This window comes from Equus asinus, chromosome 15 (assembly GCF_041296235.1).
Source record: "Equus asinus isolate D_3611 breed Donkey chromosome 15, EquAss-T2T_v2, whole genome shotgun sequence".
NCBI classification, from domain to species: domain Eukaryota; kingdom Metazoa; phylum Chordata; class Mammalia; order Perissodactyla; family Equidae; genus Equus; species Equus asinus.
The window spans coordinates 24,201,288-24,224,644 of NC_091804.1; the positions used below are offsets into that span (position 1 = coordinate 24,201,288).

The window sequence follows — 23,357 nt, forward strand, 5'->3', positions numbered from 1 at the left end:
GCATCCCTTTCCTCCTGGCCTGGCAGGGCCTGGCTGGGGTGACAAGGGGACCCTCGGGGGAGCAGCCCTCCTTCCAGAGACCTCCTGGCCTTTGAGGCCCCAAAGCCACCCAACCCCAGGGTCTCGGGGTAGTTGGCAGGCAGTCCTGGCTACGTGGCAGCCCCAGCGCACAAGTGGGATGAGACACTTTGGCACAGGCCGTGTTTGCAGGGAAAACACTTGCAACCACAAGCAAACCTGCCGCTCCCCGCATCTTCCAGTGGGTCCTGCACACCAGGGAGCCTCATAAAGCAGCTTCCACGCCCGCCTGGGGCAGAGGAGGGCTTGGCGCTGAGAGTCCACCACCCAAGGTAGGAATGGGCATGGGGCTGGCACTCCTCCAAGGAGGAGCCTTGACTTCTCTGTCTGTTCAATGGGGATACTGCTTCCATCTGCCCTCTGAAGAAGGGCCCATCCCTGGTCTTGCTGTGGGACTTTGGGCAAGTGTCACTGCTGGGCGTCAGCTCGCCCGTCTGAGCAGTGGCCCCCGTTCCTGCCTAGCTCTCTCTCCCCGAGTCGGACACAGGTCCGCCCGTTTGGCTGGGCTGGGTCGGGAGGGGCTGGAGGGCTAAGGGGGATGCCTGTTTTCAGGACATTTCTTACCTCGCGCAGGATGAGATGAGGCCAGGAGCCACCCCGGGTCTTCCCCTGGCTGGGTTTGGACAGCTGGATACCAGCTGGGCTGTCACACTGGGCTGGACTCCTGGCCTCAGGTGACACAGCCCTGGGCCTCGGGGTGGTGGGTCCGGGCTCTCTCTGTGGGATAGGGAGCTGCCCTCGGTCTCCCCATCCGGGAGTCTCGGCATCCTCCTCTGGCATGGCTTGAATCTTGCACCCAGCCCTAGTTTGCCATGTAGCCTTAGGCAAGGCCATGCCTTCTCTGGGCCTTGTGGCCCTTTCCAGACCAGATCCCCGGTGGCTCCGTATGAAGCAGGCCTGGAAGACACAGAAACTGCTGGTGGGGCCTCAGGCAGGGCTGGGGTCACCACTCAGGGCTTGTGACCTCAGGACTGGGGTAGAGTTTGAGCAGCCCCTGGGGGGTCCATTCTGGACAAGCCCCCTGATGCTTGTCCCCATCGCAGCCCACAGATCTTGGGGGGCAGCGGCCAGGACCACCATGGCTCAGCCGTGCAGGCTGGGCCTGCTCTTGGCGCTGCTGCTGCCCGTGGTCGGTGCCTCCATGCCGGGCACCGTGGTCAGACTCAACGAGGCAGCACTGAGCTACGGTAAGAGATGAGCCGCCGGGCTGTCCCGTGTGTCTTTGCATGAGCATGTGCTCATGGATCCACATCTGTACGTGTGTGTACAACCCTAAGCATGTGTGTGTGTCTGTGAACTCAAAGGCCCATGAGGACCCAGATTTTCTCTCATCTGCTGCTGTGTCTCTGGCCCCTGACGGTGCCCAACACAGTGCCGCTCAACAAATATGTGTTAAATGAATGCAGGAGTGGGAGTCTGTGTCACCTGCACGATGCACGCGTGCACGTGTGATTGTGTGGATAGGTAGGTTTGAGTGTCTGCTTTTGCTGGTGTGTCTGTGTATGAGTTTGAAAATTCATGGAGATGTGCCCACGTCTGTGCTTGAGTGTTGGAGGCATGTGTGCAAATGCCGTGGCACACGCCTGGGTGTGGGCAGGCAGTCGACTGCGCACCCTTGGTGTACGGTGTGCACATGGGCACTGGGGAGAGGCTTGTCCTGGCTCAGGTCCCTGCTGGGTGCACAGGGAGAAGATCCAGCCCCTCCCCAGGCCCCTCTTGGTTGAGGCCTCTGTCCTGTGACTCTGCTCCATCCTTCCTGCCCCGTCCTCTGGGGGAGGCACAACGAGGAAACCCAGGCCCAGGGAGGGATAAAAGCTGCCCCCAACGAGGTTTTGGGGGTCCTACTGAAGCTGAGTCAGGGGTGAGAAACCAGAAGCTGTTTCCCCCTGGGCCAGACTAAACTCAGATTACAGGGTGAGGGACTCAGGTCAGACAGTAGAAAGGACTTCCAGTGGCATAGGTCACAAAGCAGTGAGGCAGTGGCTCAGGGAAGCAGCAGGGCCCCCTGGGGCTCACCGGTCTTCCGGGACTTTGTATCCGGGCAGTTGGGCAGGGGGTGAAAGGCGTCAGTGATCCGTGTTAGAGCGTGACTGTCACACAGAGCCATGCACAGGAGACGGCCGGCAGGGCTGTGAGGCCCAGGCCTTCCGCTGGCCCCCTCCCTCTGCGGGTCCTGAGTGAGCCTCCTTTGTCCCTGGAGAGCCCTCCTGGGGTCACCTGCCCGTGTTTGTTCTTGGCGGAAATCTGGCGGGAGGTCCATGCCCCACGCACCTCTTTCCAAGGCTGGGCTGGGTGGCTTCTTAACAGCGTCCTTCAGTGTGACACAGAGCCTTGTGTCAGGCGAGCACTGTAGATGGTGTCTAGAGGCCTGAGCGTGCGTCTCAGCTCAGCCACAGATGGTCCGGCTGGAGAGGGGCATCCGGAGCATAGAGACCACTGCCTCCATGCTCCGGGTCTGGGGAAACTGAGGCCCAGGGACTTTCCTGGGTCCCACAGTGAGTCTGAGCAGAGTTCAGGCCTCTTGACCCCTCGTTTGATGCTCCCTTCCAGCAACATTACCTTATTTTAATTCCGCTCACGTTTAATTGCTTAATGAGCACCTCCCTTGGCCCAGCAGCACAGGTGTGGGAGGAAGTCCAGGGGCCTAGGAGCCAGCTGCCTTGGCCCAGATCTGATTTCCCCTTGCCAGGTGGCCTCAACTCTGGGTAAACTGGGCATGAGACAGTACCTCCGTCACAGAATTGTGAGGAAAAGCTAGGCTTTCAGAACAGCGCCTGGCACAGAGGGAGCGTTAGAGAAGTGATAGCCGTTATGATCACAGAATGAACAGCAGCAGCAAGAGCTAACGTCATTGTGCACGGAGTCTTCACAAGGACCCTATGTGACGGGGACCCTTATAATCACTGCAAATTTATAGGTGGGGAAACTGAGGCACAGAGCAGCCACATAGATAGTGAGTAGCACAACTGGGATTTGCACCCAGAATTTGAGGGACTCCAGCCTCTTTCCCTGGCCCCCCCATCACCACTCTACTGGGATATACTCCTTCTGCCTGGGGCCTCGGGGACGGCTCCAGAGGAGGTGGGACCAATCAGAGTGTTGCCAAAGGGCAAAGGATGTTATTGTTTCTGAGGAGGGGGGTGGACAAGTAGGCTTTGGGGAGGCAGAAGTGAGAGAGGAAAGGCATGCCTTGCAGGGCCTGGGGTGGGTAGTGCACCCAGGTGGACTCATGGGGAGCCAACTGACCGCCCGTGTGCCTGTGGACAAGCCAGCCCCTTCTAGTTTCTGAGTCCTCTCAGCCCAAGATGTGGGGTTGATGGTGGGTGGTGTGGTCTCCTTCGGTGGCTCCCAGGGCAGCCTGACTGACCTCTCCCTGCTCTGGCCCCACAGTGTCTGAAATTGGGAAAGCCCCTCTCCAGCGAGCCCTACAGGTCACTGTCCCGGATTTCCTGGACTGGAGTGGAGAGAGGCTTCAGCCCACCAGGTGAGTGCTCCCACCCACTAGGAAAAGCGCTCCAGCCCTCCAGATGAGCCCTCCTCTGTAGGGGAGGGCTTCCCTCCCCAGACAAGACACTCCCACCCACTAGGCGAGTGGTCACAAGAGGACCTGCCTCTGACTTAGTAGATTTCTGGCCCCAGGGGCCAAGACCGGGGATCCTGGGGCTTCAGGGCTGGCAGGACTCTTGGCTTCCTCCGAAAACTAGACGCTGAGTTTAGACACGAGTCTGAGCCTAATCTACCCGCATACGCCCCATAACGCACAGAGACTCAAAGGCAGAGGTGGGTGGGGGCATCTCGACTCAGACACCTCCGGGGCTGGGCCTATTGTCCTCATCCACGTGTGGACACAAACTCACTCTTGTCAGATCTCTGGGTTCCTAAGATAAGTCATATATATGTGTTTAAAAGCTATCAAGTTTTGAATGATGGCAACTAATGAAAAAACATTTAAAACCTTAAAACACTGGGTGGGTAAAGAAGCAGCTGGCTTGGAGGCCACCAGTGTGAGGCCCCTCGGGTGGGGCTGTAATGGTGGAGAACTGGGAATGACAGTAAATGCCCAGCCCCGAGGATCCCTCAATGACCTGTAGTCTGGCCACACCACGGACATCACGTGGCTGTTTGAGAACAGTGGCGAGGATGGTTGTTTGTAGATGTGGGAGCAGCTCCAAGATAGTTGCTGAGTACAAAGAAGCAGGTCCGGGTCAGCCTGCGTGCATCCTAAGGAGAGTTGCGGAAATACGTCACGCCAGTGCTGACAGCCAGAGCGTTTGAGAGCAGACTGTTGATGTGACCCTTAAAATTTACACCATTTCGTTGTGTCTGAATTCCCACCCCCCTCAACGACTGTGCAGGAAAAGCAATGACTTTCATTTAGGAAAAAAAAGAAATCATAGGTTCGTTGGAGAGAGCTTAGCCATCAGCACAGGCAGCTTTGAAGGGAGTAGTTTCCTGTTGCTGGAGGGCAGCCAGCCGAAGCTGTGGGCTAGCACGCTACGGAGGGGATTTCTGCCTGTGGTGGATCTCGAAGTCTGTCTTTTCTCACGTTCCCATCTTTCCGGACGTCCGTCAGAAACCAAAATCCCTCCAAGACCTGAGCAGTCATCTTACCCAATTCCCACCCAATGCTGGGGTCCTCTCTGCATCTTTTCCCTGCTAGCTGGTTGTCCAACCGTGGTTCGCATGCCCCCTGTGATGGAGAACTCACTACCTATTCCTCCTTCCATGGTTCCAATTGCCAGTCCTTCTTTATAACATCAGCAGTGTGGATATGGCTCAGAGCGTTCACTCCAGAGTTGATTCCATGGTTTAACAGGGGCCCTCCATTCCCACCCTGCAGGATCCAGATTCTGAATGTCCACGTGCCCCACATCCACCTGAAATTCATTGCTGGTTTTGGCGTACGCTTGTCGGCAGCAGCCAATTTTACTTTCAAGGTCTTTCGGTGAGTGACTCTCCTTCTTGGGGGCGCAGAGTGAGGGGAGGGGGTCAACAATTCCCAGGACCCGTGCTCAGGCCTCCAGACTCCCTGTTCAGTGTCCTCTTTCCTGCCCTCCAGCGGGGGAGCAAGACAGTAAGAGAGTTTCTGAGAACCCAGACCCCGCCCAATACTGTGCAACCAGGCAGCGCCATTTCATTTCTCCAACCCTCAGCTTCCGCCTTGGTAAAACGGAATGACCCTTGGTAGCATGGCTGAGGGCTGCAGCGAATGGAATCATTGCTGTAATTAGAATTATCTCCCCCTTTTCACAGCACAAGGCACACAGTAGGTGCTCAATAAAGGTAGCCGTTGGCATTATTTCTGTGCATCAGTCACTTTACATGCTTTTAATTTTCAAACTATGAGCTGGGCATTCAGAAGGGTTTTATTTTAACTCCTCTGTCCTGGCATCAGCAGTTTAGGAGTGCTGACTGTGGGCCAGGCTCCAGGCAGGGTGTTTGCACACGACCACCTCACAGAACACTCGGTGCAGCCCTGCGAGATAGGGACCACCAATCGTTATGTCCATTTCACGGAAGAGGAAACTGAGGCTCAGCTTGGGGAGTGACTGGCCCAGGGTCTCGCAGTGAGAGGGCACAGAGAGCCAAATTCACACCCGTCGGCTGCAATGTCTGTGACCCTCCGTGGAGTATGGGGGGGCTCTGGGCCTTCCCCGGGTGGGGCCACCTTGTGCTGAGTGGGGGCCCTGTCTGTGTCAAGTGGAGGGGACGGCAGGCTGGGGGTTTGCAGGGTCTCCCATCTGTCAAGGTGGGCTCTGCTGGTGGTGTCATGGGGCTGAGCGCTGGCGTCCCTGCAGAGGCCCAGAGCACCTGGAGCTGCTGCTGCCTGTGGTACTCCAGGCCGACGTCCACGTGGCCCAGGGCTCCATCGGGACCCCCGTGGTCAGCATCTCCACCTGCTTCTCACTCTTCGACAATGCCATCGTGCTTGACGGCAGTAACAGGTGGGTGCCTGGTGAGGCCTGGGCTGCAGGAACCCCAGACACTGAGGCTGTGGGGCCATTTCTTGAGCTTCCTACTCAAGCCTTCGCCCAGTTCTCACAATGGGCCTAAAAGACCCCCAGTATCACGACTGTTTTGTAGCTGAGGACACTGAGGCTCAGAGAGGGGGGAGACTTGCCCGAGGTCACACAGTGAGTATGCAGCCAGAATCTATGTCCCCTCCACCACCCCACCCTGCACCATGTGACAATGCACATTAGCCATTAACATACCATTCTGGGCTGGTGTGGCTACTAAGGACCTCAGAGGGCTGGCCCCCCTGCGGAGATGGGGAGTCTGAGCTCCAGGGGGGCGGGGACCTGCCAAGCTCTCACCGTGAGTCAGGGGGCTGCTTGTCTGCATCTAAAGCTAAGAGCAGCTCCCCCTCCTGCTCTGTGCTGGGTGTGTTCTAGGCCTTTCCGAGCATCGTTTCACAGTGGTCCTACCAGGAAGGTGTGAGCATTTCCCCCATTTTACAGGAGAACAAAAGAAGGCGCAGAGCAGTTAAGTGACTTGCCTAAGGTCACACAGCTGACAAACGGTGGAGCCAGGTTCCAACACCCACAGCCTGACTAACCCCACTGCTTGTGACTCCTCCGCATGATGTCCACACCCTCCCACATGTTGGCGGGGTTCCCTGTGAGGGGCTTGAGCATTTCAGACCAGACGTTTTCCCCAGAGAAGGGTTGGGTGTAAATCTGTTCATGCGTCTGTCCCATGACCATGGTGTGTAACTCACTAGCCCTCACGGTCCTCATGGGCAGGAGCTGCTTACGAAACAGAAGCCCAAAGGTTGATGGCATTAAAAACATGGATGTCATCCACCCCGCCACCCCACCACGGGAGGCCATTCAGTGAGTTTGGGCTGTGGCCTGGATCAATGTTTTATGGATCAAACCAACGACCCATAGTTTCCTAGCATCCCTGTTGAGAAACACCTGCTTAGACCCATCTCTTATCGTTCAGAGGGGAAACTGAGGCCCAGAGCGAGGAATGGGCTTTACTAGGTGTGTCACCAAGAATTGGTGCCCATGTGGGAAGCGCCCCTGCCTCACTGGGCTCAGAGTGGCCATGAAGCCAGCCAGCCAAGGCCAGGGCTGAGTGCGATTTTTGCAACGCCCTGTCTCCCCCGGGCCTGGCCTGGTTACCATGTCTTTGCCATTTTCAAACCTGGAGACCAATGACCTCTTCACGGAGGCTCGGTTTCCTCGTCTGGGGGCACTCTTGTGCTGGCACTGTGTCTGGCACATGGCAGATGCCTAATGGGAATCACGGGCCCCTGGCCGAGGGAGAGTCTTTCCTGGATCTGTGGCTTTGCCAAGAGAGGCAGGCCCAGACGCGTTGACCGGCCTCAGAGCCCTGTGTGCGTCTCTCCCTCAGCATGGCCCCTGCGCTGCTGGTGCCGCTGCAGCAGCACATCAACGCCGTCCTGCGTGACAAGGTGAGAACGTCTTGTGGACCCCTCAGGGAGGAGGGCGGGTGAGCGGATGGGGCGCTGCGGGCATGGGGAGCTTGGGATTCTTGTTGCTTGTCTTTTAGCAGAAGGCCCTTCTTGGGGCTCCTGCAACTTTCCCACGAGGGCAGGCAAGAGGCTGGGCGATGGTCCAGGGCGGTGATGGCCAGGCCCAGACAAGGGCGGGTTTGGGGGCTGCAGGGGAGGGAGGCTCGTCCTCTTGGGCCAGCCCCAACTCCGTGCTGGAGGGTGGGGTGTGGGCAGTGCTTTCAGGGGCCACGTGACTTATGAAAAGGAGACAGAACTAGAGGGGACAAGGGCACGGGCACTGGAGTCAGAGGTGGCCTGGGGTCGAATCCTGGTTCCCCTCCTTCCCGGCTGTGACTCTTGGACCAGGCACCACACCTCCCTCTGCCTCCAGTTCTGCGTCTGTAGGGCAGAGAGAGTAAATGTCCCCCTGGGCTGATTCCGGGGCTGAGGGCGTTAACGTCCATGGAGGGTTTAGAGCAGTGTTGGCAGACTGAGTGTCGCTATTACCCTTACTATTTTCGCTCCTGTCATTAGCCACCTGTGGTTGACTTGGTGAGAGATGGTGCCGGAGGGCCCAGGGTCCCACCACCGAGGGGGCCTGGTTCTCCATCTCTGCCCCCTCCCTCTGACCCCACCTCCTTTAAGGGGCAGTAGCAGAGAGAAATCAACCCACTGCGTGCCATCTCACACCTCCCGGAGGTGGGCCTCAGTGTCCCCATCTTGCAGATGAGAAACCTGAGTCTCGAGGGCTGAAGGCAGAACAGCCTCACCAGGCCCTCTCCTCTGCCTCCTGGCCTCACCTGACCCAGCCTCATCAGCTCTTGCCTGGACAAGGCTGTGACCACTCCTGGCCTTGCAGTCTTTCTCTGCCCCTCCTTGTGTCACACTGAGCCAAGCCCAGTACGCTTCTCTGGCTGCCCCCTGTGCCCAGCAGAACTCCAGTCTCCTAGGCCTGGCTTGCTGATCACTGCCTGCCTCCACTGTGGGGAGTGCCCTTCCACTAGCTGGCCATCTGGGCCCCAAGGCAGCAGGATCCCTGCCTTAACTGCCCAGGCCCCGCTGTGGCTCCCTCTGCTGTGTCCCACTGCCCCTGTTCTTTCCTCTATGCCCATGGGCCCCGGCTTCCCCTCTGAATCCCCCGTGCCCGGAGGAGGTGCTAGGAGATGCCCAGTGGGCGGTGGAGGAAGTAAGGGACTCCAGGCCTTGGTGCGCGGGTTGGGAGAGGCTTCCAGACCGAGACCCTGGACCCTCTCACCTCGAGTGTGGTCCTAACCCAGCCTCTTCTGTCTTGCCGCAGCTGTGCCTGAGCATTGCCAGCCTGGTGCAGGACCTCAATGTCCACATGGGCACAGTAATTGGTAAGGCCTGGGAACCCAGGGGGATGTGTCCGGAGCTCTGAGACCCCCTGGGGCCCCCAAGACCCTTCAAAGACCCCCATCTCTGGATCAGGATCAACCTCTGGGAGGTCAATTGTAGGACGACTGAATAATTATTGATAGAATCTGGGAATCTCCAAATTCCAGAATCAAGTCTTCAAATGTTTTGTATGTGTGTGCGTGTGTGTGTGTGTGGAGGGGGAGAGGGAGGACATTCATTTTGCAATTGCTCCTCCCCACCCAGAGAGTCAGAGACCCCATTTTCCCCTGGTTTTGCTCCAGCATCTCTCACATTCTTTGCCAGACTCCCCCCCGGCCCCTCCCCCCACTTTCAGGGCTCAGGCCCTTATATTCCATTTCCTCCTGGACATCTCCTCCTGGAGGTCCCACAGGCGCCTCCCACTCAGCGTGGCCTCGACAGAACTCAAGCCCTCCAGCTCCCAGGCGCCCCTGCTCCGGTTTCCCTTCCAGGGGCCAGCCACCACCCAGCAGGGGCCTGGGGTCAAGGGCCCTCTCCCCTCCATCTTCTGTCAGCCTTGTTCCACCTCTGGTTTTTCCAGGGGTCCTTATTAACCAGGGAGTACCAGGAGTAAACCAGGAGAAGGCCACTGTCTTAGCCTAATCCCCCCAGAAGCAGACCCTGAGAGGAGGGTTTTAGTAAGTGGATCCAGCGGGGTGGACCTGGGGGCAGTGGTTGGGGAGCGGACCAGCGAGGCAGGGAAGGGAGACGTGTTAAGGAGCAGACACTGAGTGGGAACTGAGGCTCCCTCCTGTTGGGAGCTCTTGGAGACTGAGTAGGACACGCCTAGCATCCTACGCAGGGGGCAGGAGCTGGGCTCTATATCCGCCAACTCCCCTCAGTCATTGGTCCCCTCCCTAGCGCCCCACACACCTTCCTCCACCACACAGACGGATGCCAGGTGCTCAGCCGCTCGGCATAGTCCACTGAGAACTGTGGCCACAGTGGCCTCCTAAACAGGGCTCCATCAGGACTATCTCACAACATGAAACTGAAAGCTGTGAAAGTGGCTGACTTCATCTTCTTTTTAGCAGTATTTCTCGATATGTAAGAACTACACGGGAAGTTACTCACCCAGCCCCAGACTGATCAAAGAATGCATCTTCTGTGGACTTGGGGGGTACTATTCTCTCGGTGAGCCCTGAGTGTGAGCTGGGACCCCATCTGTCTTTTCACAAGCCTGTTCTGAAGCTGCTCCTGTTCGAAGCGCACCTCCTCCTATCCGACCGTTTTGCCTGGGGTTCTAGGGTTTCTCGCGTGTCGCCCTCACTGACTCAAAGCCAGAACTGTGGACTGTTGGCAGCTGCACTTGCGATCCGTTGGCTTTGCCCTCGAGTCCGGGGCTTACATCCTCCTCTTACACGGGACGGCGGTGTGGGGGGGTGGGGGGTGGGGAAAGGACACCAGGCTGGCCTGCTGGTGCTAAGCCAGGAGGGATGGCTGGCAGGGTCCACGTTTATCCGTGGTGGGTTCTTTAGTGAATATTATCATATCAAGGTAGCTTTGGTTTCTTGTGCAAACTTTTAACAAGAGTCCTGTGAGGTGGCATCATTATCCCCAATTTATAGAAGGGAAATCAGAGGCTCCAGGTCTAGAATCTCCAGCCACGGTGCTCGGAGCTGCCCATGAACCAGTACATCCTGGTTTTCTCCTCTCCACACATCCACCCAGTACTCTGCCTTCACTTCACGGTCCAGCTCTGAGTCACCTCGTCTGGGGAACATTCCTTGATTCCCCCTGACTCTCTTCACTGCCCCAACCCCATATTACCTTAATAGGAGGCACTAAGATGCTGAGCAAACTGGGCTTCGAATCCAAGATCCTAAGTTTGAATTCTGGTCCTCTTGCTCACTTGCTGTGTGACCTTAGGGAATTCACTCCATCTCTCTGAGCCTAACTGTTCCATCCAAAAAATAGGGATCGAAATTCCTACTTCTCCTATGTGTTGCTACAAGACAGCACAGGTTAAGTGCCCAGCGTACGTTGGGCTCAATAAACATACGTCCCTCCCTTCTTCCTCACGGGGTTATCTCTATCAAGATGCCTTGAATGTGGGTTCATAGCAAAGACTAGGTCTTGCCCTTGTCTTTGAGGAATTAAAGAAGTCTAGTAAAGGAAAGCTAAGTGGCCAGCCCCAGGGGACTGCTTACAGGAGTCACATACATCTAGAGCGTGGAGCGACAGGAGCCGTTAAAAAGCGAGTTTAAAGGGGTATTTAATTACATGGCAGCATGCCTGGCAAAATGCGATATCATAAAAGCTGACATTTACTGTCGTGTTATTAGCCCCATTTTACAGATGAAGAAACTGAGGCAGTCTGCCCTGAGAGCCTGTGCTCTTAACCCAGCTACGAGGCCACCCTGTAAAGAAAAGGAGGAGGACACAAAGCCGCATACAGCTTCACTCCATTTGTACAAAGAGAGGGAGGGAGTTTATCTCTGCATGAGAAAATACTGAAAAAGAGAGAGGTCTGAGATTCTGGGTTATATCTTTTCTAGCTTTAAAAAATTTTCTATATGTCTCCAATGACTATGTATTATTATTTTTAGATTTTAATGTTTTTATTCATTTTTAAAACATGCAGTCATTCACCCTTTTTAGTATGCAGTTCTGTGAGTTTTGACAAATGCATGTGGTTGTGTAATCACTGACACACTCAGATACAGAACACCGCCAGCCCCTGGCATTCCTGGTGGCCGCCCCCGCCTCCCACCTCTGTCTATGACAGCCAGTGATCTTCAGAAATGGAATCACACTGTACTGCTTCTAGAATCATAAGAAATTTCCAAAATAGTAGGGAAAATAGAATTAAATGCAGAAGTGACAAAATCAGACAGAAACCTGAATGGATATGCGCACTCTTGCACGCGCACGCATGCGCGCGCGCACACACTCAGCCTTTGGGGGAGGAGCCGTTACGAAGAGCTGGGCCTTCCACATGGTGGGCTTGAGCCCTTGCTTCCACGCCATCTAGCTGTGTCCAGGGATGTGGTTCCCACCAGTGACTCACCCTTTGCTACCTTCCCAGTCAGAATCTTCAGAGCCTGGGGGGACCGCCGTGTAGGAAGCGGGTTCTCAGCCGGGCCTCCCTGAAAGGCCCCGGGGCGTCTGTGGGGGAGCGGCTCTGCTGTCTCCTGCGCTGAGGGCCCAGGGGCGTGGGCCTTTTGAGCTCCTGTAGGAGGCAGCGTGATTCGGAGGCAAGAGGATAGCTTTGGAGTCTGAGGGACCAGGTCTGCAACTGTGGGGATGACCAAACCTCATAAACTGCGTGTGTGCATGTGCGTGTGTGTGTGAAACGGGCTCTAAACCTCACAGGACTGTGGTGAGGATTGAATGGGACGGTATAAGTCGTGTGTCCGGACCTTGAGAAACGCGAGCCCTCTGCTCCTTCTGTGGTTCCTTCTTGCCTCTGTCAGGGGGTGTTTGTGTCTACAGAGACCCTCTCCTTCCTTCTAATTTGGGGTCTCTAGTCTCCCACTGATTGGGAAAGCAGAAACCAAAACTGTTAGAATTGTGTCTAAACTAAGAGCCAGTAGGTTGCGAGCGGCTGAATCTTGGGTGTATGCGTGCTGTGACTCAAATTTGCTTACTCAAAGGCCTGTCCCCCCTCTTTCGTTTCTTAGCCCAGGTCTGGTTATGCAAGATAATCAGATAATTGAGTTTTCAGGATAGTCGAGGCATTGGTGGGTAAGCTAAGTACGCCATCTTTTCTTCCTCATTCTGGTTTTATTTAGGCCTCACCCCTGTGGGTCCTGAGTCGCAGATTCGCTACTCCGTGGTCAATGTGCCCAACATCACTAATGACTACATTTCCTTGGATCTCAATGTAAGTGCCTCCCTGTCAGCCCAGAGCTGGGGGTTTGTTGCCTCCGGAGTCCTCGGGGTCCTGGAAGATTCCTGAGGGAGCAGGGGAGTTGACGGGAGAGGAGCTGGAATGGCATTCCCGGTGGAAGCATGGCACGCAGGCTGAGGAGTGAGGCTGGACGACATGTGGCATCTTGGGGTGGGTGGTGTGTCGGGGCCCAGGTTCTCTGATGGAGCCACCTCCCTACTGAGGCCCTGCTGCTTTTCCCCCTCTCCCCCCGCACCCCCAGGCTGTTCTCTTCCTGCTGGGCAAGCCCATCGTCCTGCCCTTGGATGTCACCCCCTTCGTGCTGCCAGAGCATGTGGGCACCATCGGCGCCATGGCAACCGTGGGCCTCTCCCAGGACCTGTTTGACTCTGCGCTTCTGCTGCTGCAGAAGGCTGGCGCCCTCAACCTGGACATCACCGGGCAGCTGGTGAGGGGTGGACCTGCTGCCCAGGGCGCGGGGGACAGGTGCCTCAGCCTGGGGAGACCCCACAGAAGCCAAATCATGGGGGGATGGGGCAGTGGGAGCTTTGGAGCCACAGAGGGGCTGTTGGAAGGGTTAAATGGGAGTTGTGGGGAGGCGAGAGGTTGTGTAGCTTGGGGAGTGGCTGCCCTAAAACCTGTCATGGCGTGGGGGGCTGGTTTCAGAAGTCGGATGACAACCCGCTGAACACCTCCATGCTGGGCCAACTCATCCCCGAGGTTGGTGACATTTCTGGTCATTCCAGGGGCTGAGACAGGGAGTGGGGTGGGAGGCTGTCTGGGCTGTGGGATCTCTACTGGCTCATGTCTGTCCCAAGTGGGGTTTGGCCCCTGCCCTTACGTCTGTGCCTCCTCCATCTCGGAGATGGCCCCTCCTTCTGCCCAGACGTCATGCTACCATCTCCTCTCCAGGCCTTTGCCCAAGCAGGACCTCTCCTTTCCCCAATCCATCTTCAAGACCAAGCTCAGGAGGACCACAGCCCTAGTCTGGTCCAGGGGCCTCCTTGAACTCCCACAGCCCCTGAGCTTCCCTCCCTCCCGGCACAGACAGCACAGGCTGTCCCTGTCTCTGGGCCCACCACCCCTTCAGACTGGGCATCCCCGAGGGCAGGGGCCTGGGGGGACCCGCCCCTGTGGCCCAGTCATGCACAGTGGCTTGATCAGCGTCTGAGGAGTGGCGATTGGAGAGCCCGCCCAGCCTCTGCCCCCAGGTGCCCTCCTCCCTCTCCCCTTCCGCTTCCCCAGGTGGCCCGCCAGTTCCCGGAGCCCATGCCCGTGGTGCTGAAGGCGCGGTTGGGTGCCACACCCGTGGCCATGCTCCGTACCAACAATGCCACGCTGCGGCTGCAGCCCTTCGTGGAGGTCCTAGTTCCAGCCTCCAACTCGGCTTTCCAGTCCCTCTTCTCCCTTGATGTGGTGAGTGCGGTGGGCTGGCTGGGGCTGGCTGGGGCTGGCTGGGGCTGGCTGGGAGCGTGGGTGGCTCTCAAGGCCTTGCTTCCTCCTACACTCTCCTCACTTGTCTGCTCTAGCCATACTGGTCTCCTTTCTGTTCCTTCAATATGCCAGGACATTCTTGCCTCAGGACCTTTGTACATGCTGTACCCTGTGCCTCGGACACTCTTCCTGTGGCTCTCGGCATGGCTGGCTTCTCCTCATCTTTCAGGCTTCAGCTTAAATGTTGCAGCCTTCCTCAGGGCAGCCTTCTGGGACCACCCTGAGAAACATGGTCCCCTTCGGCCCTCTCCACCCACCGCTCTGCCTTCATGGCACCTGCCACTCTCTGAAAGGGTCCTGTCTGGTTACTTTGGTTGTTGTTCACCTCCTTTACTGGGCTGTGTGGGATTCCCAAGAGCAGGGACCCAGTCTGTCTTGTTCGCACTGTGTTCCCAGTGCTCTGTGCAGGCCTGGCACGCAGGGGTGCTCCACAAATACCTGAATGTGTGGGCGCGTGGGTAGGAGGCTGGGGTAGCTGGTGGCCAGCTGAAGACTCCCACGTAGCTCTGTGCCCTTTGACCCTGCTCTCCCTACATGCCAGGTAGTGACCCTGAGCCTCCAGCTCTCCGTGTCCAAGGTGAAGCTTCAGGCGACCACGTCTGTGCTGGGGTGAGTGAGGCCCCTGGACCAGCAGGCTCGGGGCATTCCCCTGTGCAACGGGCACAACCACCCATCACAGCCTCAGCCAGAGGAGCCTGGGACGGAGCTGGCTGGTACAGGGGTGGGAGGCCTTCCCGAACCCTCCTGCTTCTTTTTCAGAGATGTCCAGCTCACGGTGGCCTCCTCCAATGTGGGCTTCATTGATGTGAGTGTGGGGCTGGGGTCTCCAGAGACCCCCTCACTGGGTGGGGCAGGCCTTGAGCCTGGGGAAGGGATGCGTGTGCATGCGTGCTTGTGCACACCTGCGCCTGTATGTACCACAAGAACCAACTTCCTCCCGGGGCACTTGGGGACAGTGGTCAGTCAGTGGGCCTATCCATTGGACAGTCAGTCTTTCTCAGGCTGTCTGAGCCTTGGTTTTTCAGGGGGTCACTCAGTCAGCTGCCTGTCACTCTGCCTGGTGGTCGATGACTTGTTAGCCCAAGAACCACTGAGTCCACTGGTCGATCGGACATGCCAGCGTCAGACAGTGTTGGCTGTTGCTTTGGTCATGTGATGTGGCTGGGCCACCAGCCACCATGCATCCCTTTGTTGGTTGGCCTGTCAGTCAATATGTCCCATCGATCTATCCGCAGTCAGTCCCTCTGTCCGCTGGTCAGCGCCAGCAGGGCTGCCAGTCACCTGGTGTCAGGCGGGCCCCAGTCACCTGTTGGTCGCACAGGGAGTGAGTGTGGGTCAGTCAGGTGCTGGTCTCCCCGCCTCCCCTCAAGGGAGAGTGGTTCCTGGGTGCCTGATGCTCAGAAGACTCATCCAGACCCGGGGGAGCTGGGCTTTGCTTGAATCCAGGACAGGGGTAACCTGCCCTCTCCCCATCCCTGTGCCTCTGCCGTCTGTGTCTGTGTGCTCATGTGTGGCCCGCCTGTCCCTCTCTCCCGGCCCCTGCTTGGGGTGGGCCTATGGTCCCCCATGTCCCTGGCTTCGTGGCTGCAGACGGATCAAGTGCACGCACTTGTGGGCACCGTGTTCGAGAAGCCCCTGCTGGACCACCTCAACGGTGAGCCCTTCCCTCCACCCCAGTGTGGCCCCTCTGGCCCCCTCCTGCCCCACACCCATTCCAGGCTCCATCCCAGCCCCTTTCCCACCTCCCAGGCTCAGAGGTTAAGAGGGTGGCCTCGGAGTCCAGCTGCCTGTGTGCACATCTTAGCTGTCTAGCAGCTGTGTGATCTCAGTTAAGTTCCTTTCCCTCACTGAGCCTCAGTTTCCCTTCTGTAAAGTGGTATAATAATAATAGCTGCCATCTCCTGGGTGGAGCTCGGTATCACGATGCCCACGAGGCCTTCAGCCAGGGCTGGCTCCAGGTGGCGCTCCGTGACCGCCTCCCGGCTGAACTTGATTTCCCCTTTCCACCTGCAGCTCTCTTGGGCATAGGGATTGGCCTCCCCAGTGTGGTCAACCTTCAGTACGTCACTCCTGAGGTCTCTGTCTATGAGGTGAGATTAAAGGGGTCCTCTCAGCCCCCGGAGGGAGGCTGGGCTCAGTGAGGCAGGGGTTCCGCCCGCCCTCCCTCCCTGCTAGTGCCAGCGGTGGGGTCTCAGGTCAGCCAGGCCTGGGGGTGCCCCCTGCTCCTGCCAAGACCACGCCGTGAATCCTTAGCTGCAATGAGATGGAAAATTCAGGGTGTCAAGAGACATTGGTGCGAGGGGTTCTCCCGCCCTTTAGTTCTCATCGAACATCACCGGGGGCCACATTCAGAGGATTCAGGCCTTCCAGTGTCCCCTGGTCTGTGCCCTGCGAGAGGCATGGCCCGTTGGTATCTGGAGGAGGATGGCCAAGGAGCTCCTTCCAGCCTTGTGCACAGACCTCTGCAGGCTGGATGGAGGAAGGGGGCTCCTGGCTCTTCTAAAGTCGCTTTCCCTGGGGCAGAAACTGTGGGCCCAGGGTGGAATGCAGTCACCATGCCCCAGGGGAGATCCAACCACTTCTCTCTGTCTCCCTTGGGATAGAAAAGGATAACATTCTTCCTAACTCGCTCAACCCGATGTGCGCAGGACAGAAGCTTAACCAAGATCCCTCGAGCCCTGCATCTGCATCTTCCTTATGCCCCCTGAGCAGGACGTGAGGGTGCCGTCCTTGCTTAAGAACTGTGGTCCCAAGACAATTGGGGGACCCACCCTGCTAAGAGGAGCACCCGGCACACATTGGAGCCAGGGCTGTTAGTGGAAATTTCCCCAAGACCTTCACAAACAGGCGAGGTCAGCGGCTGACCCGGCTCGGCACTCAAAAATCCCGCCAACTGGGTCCGAAGTCAAAGGTCCCTAGACCAGCCCTGCCCCATAGAACTTTCTCCAAGGATGGAAATCTTCATTGTGCAACACAGTAGCCACTGTCAGCCACTGGGCTCGTGTGGCTGTTGGGCACTTGAAATGTGTCCACTGCCACTGAGAGCTGACTTTTAACTTTTATTTAATTGTAATTAATTTAAATGTAATTAGCCATCTGTGGCTAATGGCTACCATAATGGACCATGTGTGAGCTACACACGGGCAGGGGCTCGGTCTGGGTTGTTCTCTACAGGGGTTGGCTCACAGTAGAGGCTCAATGAAGATTTGTTGAATGAATGAATGAGTGAATGAATGAATGAAGATCAGCAGGCCCCCAGGATGTTTCTACAGTGCAGTGTAGATGGGAGGGGGCTGCCTGACTCTGCTGGGGAGACTTGGACTTGGGGAAAATACTCGATGGTTCTGGACTCCCAGTAAAAAACAGTGATGGCATCAACCGTGGACGGAGCACTCATCAAACGCCAGCCCCATGGCGAGTGCTCTGCCGGCGTGTTCTCTCTGCATCCCCATAGCCGCCCTGTGAGATGGATGCTGTTACCAACCCCAATGACAGGGCAGGAAACTGAGGCCCAGAGAGGCAAAGACAGTCCTCAGGGCACACAGCAAGAGTGGCAGAGCATGAACTCTGAGCTAGGCTGATGGGGTGGCTGGGGGTCCTTCTGGTCCTCGTGTGGTCTCTGACCTGGCCCCTGGTTCTCTTTGCCTTCCAGGGCTACGTTGTGATATCCGGTGGACTCTTGTACCAGCGCTGAGGCCAGACCACTGGGGGGGCTAAGAGTGGGCCAGCTCACTGATGCCGGGAACTTCCTGCCTCAAGTCACTTGGGAAACTGAGGCAAAGCCACACTTAGTCATCACCAGCAGCCCGGATGCCCAGCCAGGCTGTTTAATCTTAACCGAGTAACTGGGTTCCCTTTTCTCACCGCCCCCCACCTATCCCCTTATTCCCTCCCTCCCCTCCTTGTAGGGAGCAGATCGCTCCTCCAGGTTGTACAGACCTGTTCCCTTTTGCATTAAACATCTTCACTTGAGCTGCAACTTCCAGCCAGGCCTGGCGAACTCTTTGCATACTTGAGGCCAGTGGCCTACGTGCAGTCCCTGTGTCCTGTCTGTCCCTGGAGCCACCAAAGCCTCCTGGGAGAAGAAGAAGATATGACCACATCTCTGTAGACCACATCTGTTGACTCCATCACCTCTTCAAAATATGAGGGGAGCTCATATTTTGAAGGAGGACCCTGGAGGGCAATAGGGACAGGCAGGCGGGGTGTGGAGTTCTGTTTCCCAGACGTGGGGACTAAGGCCCAGTGAGGAGAGGGATGCGCCCAGAGCCTCAGAGCTGGATGATGGCGGATCCCTAGGACTGTGACATTACTAGCATCCAGGCAGAAGGTGTCCAGCTCCCTCTTCCACGCGCCAGCTCCCTGACCTCAGTTTGTCCTCGGGTCACGAGCCTCAGGTGACAGGGCGTTCACTACCGTCCCGAGCGGCTTCTCCACCTTTGGTTCACTCAAGTCAGGAGCAAGTTCCCTGTTTGAAGGAGGCAGAATCTGCCTCCCGGGCCCGCGGCTTCACTGAGCATGTCTAATTCCTTTTCCCTCTGAAAGCTCCTCAAACCCAGGGGGTCACCAGCAAGATGGCCCGGGTAGACCGCATGATGCAAACACTGCAAGCCAAAGCCATGCGGTTTCTCTCCCGATAAACTAATCTCTTAGCAGACGTGGTGTTCCTTCCTGCCAGATACACAGGCTCATGTTCTGTTTACATTTTCTCGGGGAGTAAAAAAGTGTCCGACTTTCCACCATCAGTAAGCAGAGCCTTTGGAACAGTGTGACATTATCCTCTCCTCCATAAGGGTTATGGGCTCATCCCTGAAGTCTTGGTGTGACACAGGGAACTGGAGTACGCCCAGAGCCTTGGTGGTGGGGAGGAGGTGAGGGTGGTGCTGAGAGAGAGAGAAGGGAAGACTATAAAATCCAACTTCAGGATTTTGCTCAGGATAGCATGACTTTTGATTAATTCATCAATCCTACTTTTTTTTTTGATGAGGAAGATTGGCTCTGAGCTAACCTCTGCCAATCTTCCTCTATTTTGTATGTGGGATGCTGTCACAGCATGGCTTGATGAGTGGTGTGTAGGTCTGCACCTGGGATCCGAACCTGTGAACCTTGGGCTGCTGAAGTGGAGTGCATGAACTTAACCACTGCGCCACAGGGCTGGCCCCTCATTAATCCTACTTTTATTGGGACTTAATATAGGCTCAACCCGAGGCTAGGTGGTTTGGAATATGGGAGACAGAAATTTTGAGACATAGACTCAGCCCATAAAGGAAGTTAATAACCTAGAAAAAGACCATGAGCTCAATGTATAGTGTCCATCCATTAAGCAGTCAGTCCAGCAATCGAACCACCCTTCCTTCCTTCCTCCCACCCACCCATCCATCCTTCCGTTTATCCATCCATCTGTTCATGTACCCACCTGTCAATCCATACACCACCCATCCATTTGTCCATCCACCCACCCACCCACCCATCCATCCATCCATCCATCCATCCACCCATCCACCCATCCACCCATCCATCCACCCATCCACCCATCCATCCACCCACCCATCCACCCATCCATCCACCCACCCATCCATCCATCCATCCGTCCACCAGTCCACCCATCCACCCACCCATCCATCCATCCACCCATCTACCCATCCAGCTGTCCATCCATCCACCCATCCACCCATCCACCCATCCGTCCATCCGTCCACCCATCCATCCATCCATCCATCCATCCATCCATCCATCCATCCACACATCCACCCATTTATCCAATCACTTTTTCTAACTAGCTAGGTCTTTGTTTGTACCCATGATGTGCCTGGTTCTATGACATATGTTCTTTTTTTTTTTTTTAAGATTTTATTTTTTCCTTTTTCTCCCCAAAGCCCCCCGGTACATAGTTGTGTATTCTTCGTTGTGGGTTCTTCTAGTTGTGGCATGTGGGACGCTGCCTCAGTGTGGTTTGATGAGCAGTGCCATGTCCACGCCCAGGATTCGAACCAACGAAACACTGGGCCGCCTGCAGCGGAGCACGCGAACTTAACCACTCGGCCACGGGGCCAGCCCCTATGACATATGTTCTTTTAAGAGGAGGGGGACAAAACGCCTGAGTGAACCTCCCTGCCCAGAAGGAAGCCCTGTTCTGTCCAAATCCCAGTCCCTGAGGGACACCATTCAGCCATTCGGTTAGGAGCCTGCTGGCTGCTGAGAGGCACAGACAAGTGTAGCAGTCTGGGTCCAGTCAGAGGACAGGACCCACACAGTAGCTTAAACGGGGAAAGTTTAATATGAATAATTATTAACTTTGGTGAAAGAATAACTACAAGCCAGAAGGAAACTATGGTATTCTAGGGCCAAAGGAGAAGACCAAGGAAGGCAAAACTTGAAAGAGCTCGGACTTCACTGGAGAGGGTGCTGTTCAGCCTACTGGACAGCAGGGAAGTTTGTTGGTCTGGCCAGGTCGGAGCTGGCCTTGAGTTGCTGGGCAAACCAGAGGCAGCCGAGGCCTTCAAGCAGCATGGGAGGGGCTGTTGCTGGGGAGAGGTGGGGGCTGTGGCGTGCAGATGCAGCAGCTGCTCGGCGTGTGGCCATGCAGGGGACTTGCAGAGGGAGTCTGGCCACTAGCATGGCCAAGAGACCTTCTGAGTGCACGGCCAGAGGGGCGGGCGTGTGGTAAGGGCTCTGGTTTCTGTTAGGAGAGGGCTGCGGGAAAGGCTGAGGCCAGGCCGAGGCTGCCAGGTTGCAGAGGGACCACGTTCCATGCCCCGAGGAAGACTGTTTCTTTAAAATAATTTTATTTTTAGGGAGCTTGCCACCTATGTGGCCATTGGAACTTGGTTGTGGCCACTTTCCTTTGAACTTAGGGAACATGGGATGGCATGACTGTCCTTTCCCTCCCAGAATTACTACTATTATTCTGCCCCTCATCAAAGGAGGATAAAACAGTGACCCAGGGAGGTTGAGGGAGCCACCCAAGGCCACACAGCTTGTGAGGGCCGTGGCTGGGACTGGGGCCCAGAACCCTGAACCCACGCAAGGGAGTTTCTCCAGCCTTCCCCTACCACATGACTCTCCTGCTCCCCTGCCCCCAAATACCCAGGATGGCCCTGGGGGGAGGGAGGGAGGGCCAGTGACCGGAAGCACACGGAGTAGGGGGTGGGGGGAGGATTTGCCTGCGGAAGGGAGGTGAGGCCTGCCTGCCCCGCAGTCTGTCGGGGGCGGGTCCATAGGGATAAAATGATGCTATCTGTAGACTGGCTCCTCCACACCAGGACACAGACTGGCTGGGCTGACCTGGGTCCTGCTCTCGCCCTGTCCCGACCTGGCTTCAGCCCTGCTGATCTCAGGCAGGTGCTTGCCCCACTCTGGCCTCAGTGGCCGCATGTGCACAATGGGCACAGTAGCTCCCTGGATCTTCCAGACCCCTGGGATCCCTGTGGGGTGGATGAGGAAAACCCCAGTCCTCCAGCAGCGCCCCTGGGACTGTTTGTCAAGCACAAAGGCCCTGGAGGTGACCCAGCCCAGCCTCCCCATGGGCCTCCTGGAGAGCAGTGCAGAGGCTGGGTACCTGAGTCCTGGCTTCCAGCCCCAGCTCTGTGGCTGGCTCGCCGTGTGACCCTGGGGTCACCCTGCCTTCATTGCCCTCAGAGTTTGGACCTTGAGAGAAAGCCACCCTGCAAGTGGCACTTACCGCCTCGCAACATCTCCTCCAGGCAGGTCTGTCCCTCTGAGGACCCCCCTGGGCCATTAGCTCCTCCTGCCCCATGTGAGTTTCAGAGGGGCCCAAGTCCAGATGGTCCAGGCAGCGTCTCCCAGGCCTTTGCACCTGCCGGCCGCCCTTCTGGAACACCTTTCCCTGCCTTGCAGAGCTGGCTCTGCTCACCTCTCCGGCGTCTGCTCCAACATCCCCTGCTCCAGGGGTCTTCAGCTAACCTCATTCTTCCCTCCCCATCCCGTCCCTCTGGCTCGGTGGCTGCCACCAGCCTTATTGCCAGGAATGACCTGGCTTTGTGGTTGCTGGCTTGCAGAGTGCCCATCTGCCCTTGTGGGCTCCAGGAGCCCTCTCAGGACAGGAAGCGCCTTGTTCGCTGCAGCATCCCCAGCGTCCTGCACAGGCCTGGCACACAGTAGGTGCTCAGTAGATGTTTGTGGGAGGAATGGATGAGTGCCAACTATGTGCCCAGCCTTGTGGGAGGCACTGGGTCAAGAGGAGAGGGCCATGAGAGCCCTGATGCCTGCTCTGGCCACCACGTCCCCTCCCCAGCGCCCGCCCATGTGCAGCCGCCCTTCTCCTCCGTCCTCCATGCTATTTACATTGGAACAGACTGAAGCATCATGTGAGCATCGGGGCTCCTGTTCTTTGGGCCTCTAGATAATTATCGGGCCTTATTAAACCCTTAATTATCCAAGCGGCTAATCAGCTCCTGAATATAAGGGCTTCCTCGTCCCAGGGTTGGGAGGCTGGGGTCGGACATCTGTGGGACGTCCCCTCGCGCGGCAAGGTAAGGACAGGCCCCACCTATGGAGCTTTCCCCGGAGTGTCTTATCCAGCCCTGGCATTTAACAGACGAGAATATTGAGGCCCAGAGAGGGGAAGGGACTTGCCTGAGGTCACACAGCTACCGGGTGGCAGGGCCAGGGCTTGGATCTATGTCCTCACCGCCACCCAGTGCTCCCTGCTTGACAGGAAGCCACAGGACATGGCAATCTTCAGCTGCTCTAGGACTCAGGCCAGATCAGGGAGACAGCAGATCTGAGGGGCCTCCCGGGGCTCCACCTGAGGCCGAGGGAAGACCAGGGAGGTCTGTTTTGCTCAGAGCTGAGCTGGGGCAGCAGGAGTTGGCGGAGGTGGGGCATCTAGGGGCATTTGCCAGGCAGAGAGAGGGAGGAAGGCGGAAGGAATTTCTAGGGGTGGGAAAACATGTGAGTGAAGGATGGGGTTGGGGCAGCAGGAAACCCTCGACCTGGGTGGGACTGTCACGCTCAAACCGTAATCTCTGAGGCCGGGGGCGTTGGGGGCTTCCTGGTAGAGGAGGCAAGGGCTGACATTAGGACTTGAGGGATAAGCAGGTTCTGGGCGGGTGGAGGGAGGCACAGGTCAGG

General features: G+C 57.0%; 1 protein-coding gene across 1 annotated transcript; it reads left to right on the top strand.

Moving 5' to 3' along the window:
- Nucleotides 1–39: 39 nt before the first annotated feature.
- BPIFB2 (BPI fold containing family B member 2) lies at nucleotides 40–18,245 on the top strand. The gene is made up of 16 exons (XM_014845080.3): nucleotides 40–350; nucleotides 1,122–1,265; nucleotides 3,469–3,562; nucleotides 4,919–5,023; nucleotides 5,877–6,023; nucleotides 7,441–7,501; nucleotides 8,841–8,901; nucleotides 12,673–12,764; nucleotides 13,033–13,218; nucleotides 13,437–13,490; nucleotides 14,016–14,186; nucleotides 14,806–14,873; nucleotides 15,024–15,069; nucleotides 15,855–15,918; nucleotides 16,278–16,354; nucleotides 17,917–18,245. Exons 2-16 carry the CDS (start codon nucleotides 1,157–1,159, stop codon nucleotides 17,956–17,958), a joined length of 1,377 nt encoding a protein of 458 aa, XP_014700566.1. The 5' UTR covers nucleotides 40–350; nucleotides 1,122–1,156; the 3' UTR covers nucleotides 17,959–18,245.
- Nucleotides 18,246–23,357: the final 5,112 nt, after the last annotated feature.